This window comes from Ovis aries, chromosome 5 (assembly GCF_016772045.2).
Source record: "Ovis aries strain OAR_USU_Benz2616 breed Rambouillet chromosome 5, ARS-UI_Ramb_v3.0, whole genome shotgun sequence".
NCBI classification, from domain to species: domain Eukaryota; kingdom Metazoa; phylum Chordata; class Mammalia; order Artiodactyla; family Bovidae; genus Ovis; species Ovis aries.
Genome location: NC_056058.1, coordinates 92,889,608 through 92,902,502, shown reverse-complemented (window position 1 = coordinate 92,902,502; position 12,895 = coordinate 92,889,608). Strand labels below are relative to the sequence as shown.

Sequence of the window (12,895 nt, the reverse complement as noted above, 5' to 3'; positions counted from 1 at the left end):
GGGCATGCGTGTGTATGCATGCTCAGCCATTCAGTCATGTCTGACTCTTTGCCACCCTGTGGACTGCTGCCTTCCAGGCTTCTCTGTCCATGGGATTCTTCAGGCAAGAATACTAGAGTGGGTTGTCATTTTCCTCCTTCAGAGTCTGGGGCATGTTGGCCCCAAAGATGACTGAGAGCCCTGAGCCACCTTTGCTTCCTGTGTGTGTGTGTGTGATATTCAGGCCTTCAGCACATTTTATTCTTTCTTGGGAATATCGGCTGATTCCACCATCTCCTGTTTGCTCCAAATGAAGTCATACTAATTTAAGCCTTTATCACCAGAGTGTTCCTAAATAAAACATCCCCTGGAGCCGATATCTAATCCTTTTCCCTAGCCCAGATTCATCGCTGTCTATCTTTCTTACATGTGACTGAAAGAGCTGCTTTCCCTGAAGCAATTTCTTTTAGGAACTCACTTTCTTATTCCAAAAATCAGAAGAGCCTCCAGTCCTTTATCCTGTCAAAGGCAAGACTTAAAGGCCACCCCTAAAGGAGTAATGGAGGGGGTTAAGGTAGGACTAGTTCACAGGGTGGTAAACCTATGAAATTCTCAGGTTGGAAATTTAAATTACTGTCCTATTTACGCAGTAGTGGATAGAAGTTAAAACTGAAGACACATTTTGACGTCAAGAAGAGATTAGCCAGGGATCACCAGGTCCAATTCTCGTCCTTTATGTCCTGTTTCACATGTGAAAGGAAGCTGCACACATCCAGAGATCTGCCCTCCATCCACACACCACCCATTCCTGTATCCTTGCTTTTTTGCTTCTGTTCAGTTCAGTCGCTCAGTCGTGTCCGACTCTTTGCGACCCCATGAATCGCAGCACTCCAGGCCTCCCTGTCCATCACCAACTCCCGGAGTTCACTCCGACTCACGTCCATCGAGTCAGTGACGCCATCCAGCCATCTCATCCTCTGTTGTCCCCTTCTCCTCCTGCCCCCAATCCCTACCAGCATCAGAGTCTTTTCCAATGAGTCAACTCTTCGCATGAGGTGGCCAAAGTACTGGAGTTTCAGCTTTAGCATCATTCCTTCCAAAGAAATCCCAGGGCTGATCTCCTTCAGAATGGATTGGTTGGATCTCCTTGCAGTCCAAGGGACTCTCAAGAGTCTTCTCCAACTCCACAGTTCAAAAGCATCAAGTCTTCAGCGCTCAGGCTTCTTCACAGTCCAACTCTCACATCCATACATGACCACAGGAAAAACCATAGCCTTGACTAGACGGACCTTAGTCGGCAAAGTAATGTCTCTGCTTTTGAATATGCTGTCTAGGTTGAGAATTTTGAGCATTACTTTACTAGCATAACTTTTCTTCCAAGGAGTAAGTGTCTTTTAATATCATGACTGCAATCACCATCTGCAGTGATTTTGGAGCCCAAAAAAATAAAGTCTGACACTGTTTCCACTGTTTCCCTATCTATTTCCCATGAAGTGATGGGACCGGATGCCGTGATCATCGTTTTCTGAATGTTAAGCTTTAAGCCAACTTTTTCACTCTCCTCTTTCACTTTCATCAGGAGGCTTTTGAGTTCCTCTTCACTTTCTGCCATAAGGGTGGTGTCCTCTGCATATCTGAGGTTATTGATATTTCTCCCGGCAGTCTTGATTCTAGCTTGTGTTTCTTCCAGTCCAGCATTTCTCATGATGTACTCTGCATATAAGTTAAATAAGCAGGGTAACAATACACAGCCTTGATGTACTCCTTTTCCTATTTGGAACCAGTCTGTTGTTCCATGTCTAGTTCTAACTGTTGCTTCCTGACCTGCATACAGGTTTCTCAAGAAGCAGGTCAGGTGGTCTGGTATTCCCATCTCTTTCAGAATTTTCCACAGTTGATTGTGATCCACACAGTCAAAGGCTTTGGCATAGTCAATAAAGCAGAAATAGATGTTTTTCTGGAACTCTCTTGCTTTTTCCATGATCCAGCGGATGTGGGCAATTTGATCTCTGGTTCCTCTGCCTTTTCTAAAACCATCTTGAACATCTGGAAGTTCACAGTTCACGTATTGCTGAAGCCTGGCTTGGAGAATTTTGAGCATTACTTTACTAGCATGTGAGATGAGTGCAATTGTGCAGTAGTTTGAGCATTCTTTGGCATTGCCTTTCTTTGGGATTGGAATGAAAACTGACCCTTTACAGTCCTGTGGCCACTGCTGAGTTTTCCAAATTTGCTGGCATATTGAGTGCAGCACTTTTACAGCATCTTTCAGGAGTTGAAATAGCTCCACTGGAATTCCATCACCTCCACTAGCTTTGTTTGTAGTGATGCTTTCTAAGGCCCACTTGACTTCACATTCCAGGATATCTGGCTCTAGATTAGTGATCACACCATTGTGATTATCCAGGTCGTGAAAATCTTTTTTGTACAGTTCTTCTGTGTATTCTTGCCACCTCTTCTTAATATCTTCTGCTTCTGTTAGATCCAGACCATTTCTGTCCTTTATCAAGCCCGTCTTTGCATGAAATGTTCCCTTGGTATCTCTAATTTTCTTGAAGAGATCTCTAGTCTTTCCCATTCTGTTCTTTTCCTCTGTTTCTTTGCATTGTTCACTGAAGAAGGCTTTCTTATGTCTTCTTGCTATTCTTTGGAACTCTGCATTTTATCTTTCCTTTTCTCCTTTGTTTTTCACCTCTCTTCTTTTCACAGCTGTTTGTAAGGCCTCCCTAGACAGCCATTTTGCTTTTTTGCATTTCTTTTCCATGGGGATGGTCTTGATCCCTGTCTCCTGTACAGTGTCATGAACCTAATTCTGTAGTTCATCAGGCACTCTATCAGATCTAGGCCCTTAAATCTATTTCTCACTTCCACTGTATAATCATAAGGGATTTGATTGAGGTCATACCTGAATGGTCTAGCGGTTTTTCCTACTTTCTTCAGTTTAAGTCTGAATTTGGTAATAAGGAGTTAATGATCTGAGCCATAGTCAGCTCCTGGTCTTGTTTTTGTTGACTGTATAGAGCTTCTACATCTTTGGCTGCAAAGAATATAATAGTCTGATTTTGGTGTTGACCATTTGGTGATGTCCATGTGTAGTCTTCTCTTGTGTTGTTGGAAGAGGGTGTTTGCTATGACCAGTGCATTTTCTTGGCAAAACTCTATTAGTCTAGTCTTTGCCCTGCTTCATTCCGCATTCCAAGGCCAAATTTGCCTGTTACTCCAGGTGTTTCTTGACTTCCTACTTTTGCATTCCAGTCCCCTATAATGAAAAGGACATCTTTTTTGGCTGTTAGTTCTAAAAGGTCTTGTAGGTCTTCATAGAACCATTCAACTTCAGCTTCTTCAGCGTTACTGGTTGGGGCATAGACTTGGATTACTGTGATATTGAATGGTTTGCCTTGGAAACGAACAGAGATCATTCTGTCATTTTTGAGATTGCATCCAAGCACTGCATTTCGGACTCTTTTGTTGACCATAATGGCTACTCCATTTCTTCTGAGGGATTCCTGCCCGCAGTAGTAGATATAATGGTCATCTGAGTTAAATTCACCCATTCCAGTCTGTTTTAGTTCGCTGATTCCTAGAATGTCGACGTTCACCCTTGCCATCTCTTGTTTGACCCCTTCCAATTTGCCTTGATTCATGGACCTGACATTCCAGGTTCCTATGCAATATTGCTCTTTACAGCACTGGACCTTGCTTCTATCACCAGTCACATCCACAGCTGGGTATTGTTTTTGCTTTGGTTCCATCCCTTCATTCTTTCTGGAGTTATTTCTCCACTGATCTCCAGTAGTGTGTTGGGCACCTACTGACCTGGGGAGTTCTTCTTTCAGTATCCTATCGTTTTGCCTTTTCATACTGTTCATAGGGTTCTCAAGGCAAGAATACTGAAGTGGTTTGCCATTCCCTTCTCCAGTGGATCACATTCTGTCTTTTTTTTTTTTTTTTTTTTTTAAGCAATGCTGAAAAGACAAACTCCAAGGAAAAGGAGCTTTTTCGCTTAGGGCACTCCTTTTCCTTGGAGTCTGTCTTTTCAGCATTGCTAAAAAAAAAAAAAAAAGATCCATCTTTTCCATGAGCCTTTTCTCTTTTCTAGTATCTCTTCTAACCCGTACTTTTCTCCTTTTTGAGAGTCCTTACTGCACCTCCCAGCAGTACTTAACCTAATATTTAATTATTTTCAAACGTTCTCCAACTAAAAAGTGAACTCTGTGCCTGAAGGAGCAAGCCCCCAAACTTTTGGATCTGCCATAGCAGATGTGTATGGAGCCCAAGATAGTAGGCAAAAATAGTATGGCAAAACAGGAAGATTGAGTCCTAGATTATGGTCCCAGCTTAGTTATTAATGTGACACATGAGCCACTGTGGTTATATAGCGGGAGGTAGGTGGGCAGCAACTGGATTATCTCCAGATTGGGAATTCTGGGATTCTAGTAGTGTGTGACTGCCTAACTGAATATGGTGAGAGGAGAAGAAGAGACTCTTAAAAATTTACAGTTGTGAGTCTGGAGAAGCACCCTGACCAGAAAGTAGGAAAGAGGTGCCAGTTTGGTGAGGGGCAGCGGTAGTTTGTTGTAGTTGAGTCACTCAGTCCTGTCCAACTCTTTTGCGACCTCGCAGATTGTAGCCCACCGGGCTCCTCTGTCCATGGGATTTCCCAGGCAAGAATACTAGAGTGGGTTGCCATTTTCTCCTCCAGGGGATCTTCCCGACCCAGGGACCCAATCAGTGTCTCCTGGAGAGTTTGGCAGGCAGATTCTTTACCACTGAGCCACCAGGGAAGCCCAGGGTAGTTTAGTGTTTGCCAATTTTACTGTCTCTGAGAGTTTCTAATGCAAATATCCTGGGCAGTGATAAGTTGCAATTTTTGGAGAGATCCCAAGTTGAGGAATCCTGAAGAGATTCAGAGTCAGTCACCAAACAAACAGGGTGAGCTTCCAGGAGAGAGTGGATATACCAAGAGGAAAGTGAGGGCACTAGGTTTTGAAATGAAAGGCATGATCAAACAGCTAGGAGGACAGGTGTCTCCAAGTGTGAGGAAGTTGTGATATCCAGTGGAGAAGTGAGCAGTTTGAAAGCAGAGGAAAGTTAGCATTTGTTTGACCAAGAAGAATTGATGAACTTGATAGACAAGTTCAAATTCCAGTGATGAGCTGAAGATAATCTCCCTTCAAGGAGTCAGGAAGGAAAGTGTCAGAGGAGATGTTTGTGATTTGAAGAGAGAGCAGGAGGCGGGGCTGATTTAAGTATTCTGGAAGCTAGAACCGGGACCTCGCCTACTTCCCCACATGAAGGGAGCCTCCCCAGGGCTTCTGCAGGCAAACTGCCATTACTTCTGGTAGAGGGTTAGCTGTGGAATGCCCATTTGGGTGAGGCTTTCTCCCTCTAAGGAAATTCAAATTAGCATTAATCTATATTTTACATTTTCATAAAAGACCATGAATTAGAATGAATCACTACAAAAAATTGTCTCCCACACCAAGAAATAAATTTTTTCAAGCAGTAGTACTTTGATTCTGCTGATAAGTCTAAAGTTAAATTATCTTCATGGTGGTAGAACAATGGTGATAGTAACTACTATGTTTTCTCCAAGAAGATGTTTATCTATTTTTATAAATAGTAATAGGACGGTTAATGCTACCAGTTGGTTTTCTATTCAGATGATCTATCTTTTAAAGTACTTATCCTTTACTTATTTCTCTCTAGTTTATTGTGATACTGATTAGTAAACTTTTCAATCTGCAGAGTTTTGGGAAGTAACTGATATCAGTAGTTAATGTGGAGGGGCTAGGGAGGGCCACATGGATGCCTCTGTATTTTTCTTTAAGGTAGAGTTGAGACCAGAAACCCCTGCTTCTGTTTTTGTGCTTTGAATTTGGATATGAGGGTATGAAGACTAGCTGATGTGTTACTATTAAAATGTTATTCAAATCTGATTTCCCCATGAATTTCTGTTACCAATTTGGGAGAGCATTCCCATAGTAGTGAACCAGTCCCATACTGGTGATTTTGGGTACAGGAAATTATGCCTGAGACTATGGTAGATATTTACAATTACAGCTTTTCTTTTAAATACATAGCTCTATGAGAAGATATTAAAAGTTAGGAAGAAGACAAAGTCATAATAAAACATTATTCTAGAAATTATATTCTCCTGATGAAAAGCTTGTGATGGAACTGGTTACTTGTTTGACCCTCAGCTAAAAACTCATCACTGGTAAAATGTGAGAAAATGAAGGAAGGAGAGGGTGGGATATACAGACAGAGTAACCTGGAAACCTACATTACCATATGGAAAATAGATAGACAATGGGAATTTGCTGTATGACTCAGAACTCAAACCAGAGCTCTGTAACAACCTAGAGGGGTGGGATGGGGAGGAAGGTGGGAGGGAGGTTCAAGAGGGAGGGGACATAGGTACTCCTATGGCTGATTCCTGTTGATGCCTGGCAGAAACCAACACAATACTGTAAAGCAATTATCCTTCGATTTTAAATAAATTTAATTTTTTTTTAATGTGAGAAAATGGAAACCACAGTTCATCCTCAAATATTTTAATTTTATACTAGCATCCTGTTAAGGTTTTGCAAGATTCCTTTAATTATCTCTAGCTTTCCTTCACCTCTTTGAAAAATATATCAAGAAACTAAGCAAGAATATTTTTTCATGTAAAATTGAATTAGTACACTAATCATTTTTTGCCAAATCATGTTAGTCATTTTCAAAAACCTGATTAGCTACACTGCCAAAAGATACCTCGGTTGTACTGTCAATAATAGTGCAATGTCATTTATCAAGGCAGCTTAAGATAATGACATATAAACCTAAGTATGTAATGGAAAGGTTTCCACAGACTATAGCACTGATCAAATGCATGGATTTAAAGTTTAAACGTTTAGTTCTGTATCCAGTAACCAAGTTTGATCTGTTTGTTTCTTATGTTTCTTTTAATAGAATTTAATTCCTTTTCGACCTTCAATTCAATTCCAAGGGCTCCAAGGGGTGAGTACTCTTATTTAGCAAAAAATCTAATCTTACACAGTATTATATTTAACTCTTAAAATTTGTTTTCACCTGTGCCTCTTAATATATTAATAACATCCATCATATTTTGTGACTAAATGTAAATTTATGATACTTTTAAGACTTGAGTTATCTTCTTGATTTATTTAAAAAGTAATTCAGATACAGATATTGAGAGTAGTTATTTCCAAGTCATAGCTACTTGATCTTTTAACTTTTTCTTTGAAGTGTAACATACATCATAGTGTTAAGAGATTATATTTTATTTACCACAAGCAACTGAAAAGAATCATTAATTTTAGGCAAGTTATGACTATGTGATTGTTAATATGAACAAACTTTTGTTGTCTATGGACTTTATTTCTTTGATTGTACATACTAAGAAATAAAATGTATATATAGAAAATTGAGTTTTTCCAGTACACGGAATAAACAAAGTATTGTCTGTTTTATTGCTGCACTTAAAAATATAATAAGTGATAACCCCTAATAAAATGGACTGATGAATTTTGTATTTGTAATAGATGATACACTTCACAGGAATAGTGTCAATATTATTTCATAATTATTATTACTATTTAATATTAATAAAATGGTAGACTCAGTCATTCCTTCACTTAAATTAATATGCATTTCTAAATTTGTCTCTAATACTATCTATAGTATGGAGATTTGGACTATCTGTAAATGGATTTTAGAGCTATAGTGAAAGGGCAACCTGAGGGGGGAAGATCCTGTTCCTGCTTATTATATATCTATATGCTTGAGAATTTTTATGTCACAGAACGCAAAAATTCAATGTGAATAAATAGAATCTTTTTAAGCTTCATAACTTGAAAACATTTCAGGAGTCAAGAGATTAATTGTATCATTCAGCACCAACTAAGAGTACTTCTAAATCTTGTGAAATCCTAACGTGAAGGAGATGTTTGTGTGTGGATGTCAGCGGTTTGCTTCTACATGACTGCTTTATAATGAAGTCCTCTTTTTTTCTCCCCCAGTAACTGAGTGTTCATGAATGGGATCCTGATGGGAACAGCTGTTCTTCTGAATTTTGCTTTTTAGATGGTCTTTACTGCATGCTGATTCTATCTTGAGATACTAGTTTTGGTTGTTCACTTAAGGCTTCTTGAACTTTCTTACACATTTCAGTGGCATCAGTAACATCTGAAGGGATGTTCTAGAGGCAGGAATTCCTGAGCTCAGCCAGGCTGCCCATTTCAGTGATGGGTTACCTGGGAAGAGAGGACAATACTCAGGGGAGGGAGAGGAGGGTTTGAACTCCTTTTCCCTCCCTAGCAGCTGACAGCTTGTTTGGTGTCTGCTTCTTCCCTCTTCCCATAATTCTTCCAGTTGGGAAGCGGAGGCCAGGGAAATGCAAGTGAAGGATATTTTCTTAGGAGGGACTAGGTTAGACTGAATAATGAGGAACCAAGACATGCAGGCTTCCAAGCTCTTGATTCAGAAATGTAGGTTTTAGCAGTCTCAGAAGGACTGTGGCTTGTATGGCATACCTGTTACCCCAGGCCCTAGGCACCATGACCAAGCAGGCAGTTTCTGTTTGAAACTTCGACCTTCCTTTTCTGAAATCTGCTACCCACCTCCCCCAAACTTTCCTAGTTTTCCAGGCTTCCCCAGTTTATCTCTGCAAGCTCCATTCTTCCTACTCTATTGTCTGAGTAGAGTTCACTGATAAAAGTAATTTAGGTATAAATAACTGATGGGTTTAAATCTTAATGGGCATTTGAATTTTAACAGATAAGCTTTTAACCAAATGAATGGTTGTTGGAGTTGGAAGGCTGGGAGTGTGGGGGGAGGGAGTGCCTCAGAAGGCACTCAGCTGGAGGACACTGGGTCCTACCTTGCGCACTCTGGGCTCTGTCTTCTCCATCCCCCACCCCCCGCCGCAGTCCCCTTTTTATTATTCTAACTGGGAACAAAATATATGGACTCAGCATTGTTTCAGAGCCTGCAGCTGCATTCCAGCCTCCCCTCCCCCCTTCTCTTTGCAGAGCCCTCCCCGTCCCTTTGGGACTTGGTAAAAACAAAGAGTCATTGCAGGGGAGGGAGTGGGTTGGCACAGCCCACAGGGAGGACACAGAGCCACAAATGTGAGGGTCTTCTGTACAGTGTTCCTCTGTTTTTCTTGAGAGCCATGGTAATTTAACATTGCCAGTGCTGATTGCTTTAAAAACTCTCTAAAGAAGTGTCCTTAGAGAGTTTTCCTATGTGGAAAATGTTTAGGACTCAAAATTGGAAGGTTTTAACTTAGATTGCCCGCAAAAGGGTTTTTCTTAATGAGAAATTTTAGTTGTCTTCTAATACAGGGTTCCCGACGCTTTGAAAGTTTTCCTAGAAAGAATGTGGCAAATCTAACAAATGTACAGTCTTCACATCAAATGTGATTGAAAATGTAAATTAACTATCATGACAGTGTCCTGTGTAGACATATTTGAAATAGAAATGAAATGTTTTCAATGCATCATTTTAAAAGTGAACATTTAGTGTCAAGATTATTTCCTTCATCCCTGATCCTAAGCACTGCATGGTTATGCTGTTTCTTGTTACTAATTATAGGATTTTCCCTCTTCTGTTAGAAAGTCAGAATTTGGGTCTTGGCAGGTTAGCTTTTAAGCATATTTACTTTTGTGCCTGAACATGTTCTCTTAAAGTTTTCTTTAAAAAAAAAAAAATGCAGACTGGACCATTAAACAAAGTATAGCAATATGGTCTTAAAGAGGAAAATTCTGAGAATCATTGATTACCTGGATTTTTATCATCACAGTTGGGCAGCATAAAAAATGTAAATTGTGTCTTTCACACTTCATCTCACCCTTTACCCTCTGTGGAAGAGAATACTCAGGAAATTGACTGGTCGTTGAAGGCATTTTATGAATTCTGAAGAGACGAAATATCTATGAGGAGCAGTTGACTGTGTTTTTTAAACTCATGAATATCAGGAGCTGAATAAATCAGCCTGAAATACCTTGTTGACTTTTAAGAGTATGGCTCAACCAATTATCCTCATGGTTCTAATCCATACCTAGGATATTCATAACTAAAGGTTTACTATTGCCTAGTAAATGCACAGAATTATGCATTTTTGTGGAAAAGATAGAAAAGGTAGCTTTTCTAATTGGTAGAAAAAGAAGCTGGTAAGATTCACTACAGTACTGAAATGTTCAAGTTGCGACATTCACAGCGGTGTATTGGCATAACACACAGTTTCCAAAAGCTGCGTCCATATTGTTGAGCAAGCTCTATCCAAATCAGGTTAGTTCTATCTCATATTTTAACTAGATACTGAAAACGTGGTAGATGAAAAATTTCCAAAAATGTGTGTTCCAGTAACATTTTAAAAACTAATTACTGTGTATTTTTATGTTTGTTGAAAATTTCCTATCTAAAGACACACAGCTGAAGGAGACAGCTGTACTGCCTAGGTCTTTACACTGCCAGGGAGAATTCTCCCTACACTGCACAGCTCTCAAAGGAGAGGTGCTGGAAGCAAGTTAACTCAGTATTTTCAAGTAATGGCAGTTGTTACTGATGCAATTATCTACTAACATAATTATTCAATAAACTATAAACAGGTGCCTAATCAGTGGGTGCACTAATAACTTTATTGTTCCATTTGTCTCTTAGTTATTACACACACATTCTTTTAGTCCTTAGTGATGCCAAGTACTTTGCTAAGGTGCTTAGTGTGCAGAGATACAGGGATAGGTAAGATACAGGCTTTGCCCTCAGGGAACTCGTGACAAACACATACAGACCAATACTAAGGAAAGAATTAATAATGTAGGACTTAATCCAGACCCTCCTCTGTGGAAACAAGGGACTCTCAGGAACAAGGCTTATGTATTTCTGATTGGTATGAATCAGCATCTTAAAGCAAAGGTTTCAGAAAAAACAAAATACTGTATCCTGGAAATAGGTTTATAAAATTCCAGGAGGTCTATTAAAATCTGTGTACATCCTCGTACGCAAAAAGGCATGTTTATAATTCAGATAGAATCTGAAATGGTAAGGTTTTCCACAGCAAATAATGGCCACGTCTGCTGGCCTGAGGCAGCCTTGCAGAGTGGACTTGCCTGTGGCACCAGGGACTCCTGTGCAGGGAATAATTGTCCCAGGGCAGTGAGAAAAATGTTAACTTTGTCACAGTAAATAGGATTCTAGACTTCAGTATTAACTCAGTATTTGTTATGAGAATGTTGTTCCAAAATTCTCTCTAATTTAATTGCTTGCTTCAGACTCAGCAATCCCAGAGGCTTTAGAAAGTAGAAGCTGCATGTGTAATTTAGAAATTAACCTTAAGACGACTGAAAATGTAAAAAAATATTTTCTGTACGTACCACCATGTCATGTTTCGTATAAAATACTGAGTCACACACACTTTACCAAGAAGGAGCAACAAAGAGCCAGCCAAACAGGTTTTAAATGTATGCCTTCCAAAAAGGCACAGTGACCTTCTGTGGATGAAATCGGCATTGAACTAACTTTGAAGGCTTGAATGGTGTTAGAATTTTTGCAGTAGAGCCATTAACTCTAAAGAACAGAGTTGGATTTTTTTTTTTCTTCCAAACTTAGCAAAGCATTCAGAAATATTTTGTTAATTACTTGTTTTCCTTTTGGGGGGCTGGAGAGAAGATTGGTTTTGAAAAACTAAATTATATAGTATTTGAAATTAGTAGGCAGTTTCAACTCACCTGCAAATACTTCCCCCAGACTACCCTTCTCTAATCTACTTGATACCCGGGAAGCAAAGATAACTATCTGCTTGAAACAGCAGCAAAGATAAAAATAAATCCTCAGCACTGCCATTCCTTCTCCGATGATATGCCTGCAGTCTGCTTTCCCTTGCTGTTTTTGGTTTGGCTGGTCCACTGGTTTTGCCAACAGTTGTGTTTAGTCAGTCTGCTCAAAGGTTGCTGACTAACAGCTTACCCTTATACATTCAGCTCCGAATGTAATTAATACTACAAAGATTTAATTTTAACATTAAAATCAAATTCTTTTGTAATGGCAGTTCTGGTTTAAAATTTTTTTTTTTAATATTACAGTGGTTAACATGTGTAGGTAACATTTTGATGTCTGTATTGAATTATACCTCATTAACCACACATTGGGCTTCCCGGGTGGCTCAGTGGTAAAGAATCCTAATGCAGGAGACACAGGAAATTCGGGTTCTATCCCTGGATCTGGAAGATCCACTGGAGTAGGAAATGGCAACCCACTCAGGTATTCTTGCCTGAAAAATTCATTGACAAAGGAACCTGGGGTTGCAGAGTCAGACATGACTGAGCACACGCACTGCAACTATATGTTAATTTATTAAGATGTTAATACAATAATAAATTACCCAATTAAGTCACTTTGGAAAGCAGCTATTGGAACTATGATTGAAATCTGAACTTGCAACCAATACCATAAATGGCATTATTAGCAGTTAGTTAAGCTTCCGGTCTTCATTCAGCAAGGTTTTGTGAATATTTGCTGTGTGCCAGGCACCACGGTAGACAGGGTGTGGACCTTGAAATGCCAGCTCTTGTTCCTGACACCACCTGTTTGTCAATAAAATCTGCCACTGATGGCTTTGCCTTTTTGTTTCGTTTCCCACCAAAAACTGAAACTTGTGAAATCTAGTTGCCTATGTTACAGACATAGTCACTTTAACAGCACTCACTTATTTACGTTTGAAAAGTAATCATCTTTAACCATCCTATAACACCTATAGTTCTTATAGCTAATCCACCCCTAGATTTGAACCACAAGCAGTATTCAAATTTCTTTTGACCTCTTACTATGTGCAAGGCCTTATCCTTATAAGAACATGGTCTATTAAAAAGAAAAGCCAAAATTTAATGCAGGAAAAACAATTTAGCAG

The 12,895-nt window shown here is 39.6% G+C and overlaps 1 protein-coding gene across 1 annotated transcript in view; it reads left to right on the top strand.

Moving 5' to 3' along the window:
• The window catches only part of ELL2 (elongation factor for RNA polymerase II 2), a 75,108-nt gene that overhangs the window by 15,626 nt on the left and 46,587 nt on the right, over nt 1-12,895 (top strand). The window contains exon 2 of the mRNA XM_027970525.2: nt 6,937-6,984. Coding sequence (XP_027826326.1) covers nt 6,937-6,984 — 48 coding nt within the window. The remainder of the gene's footprint in view (nt 1-6,936; nt 6,985-12,895) is intronic.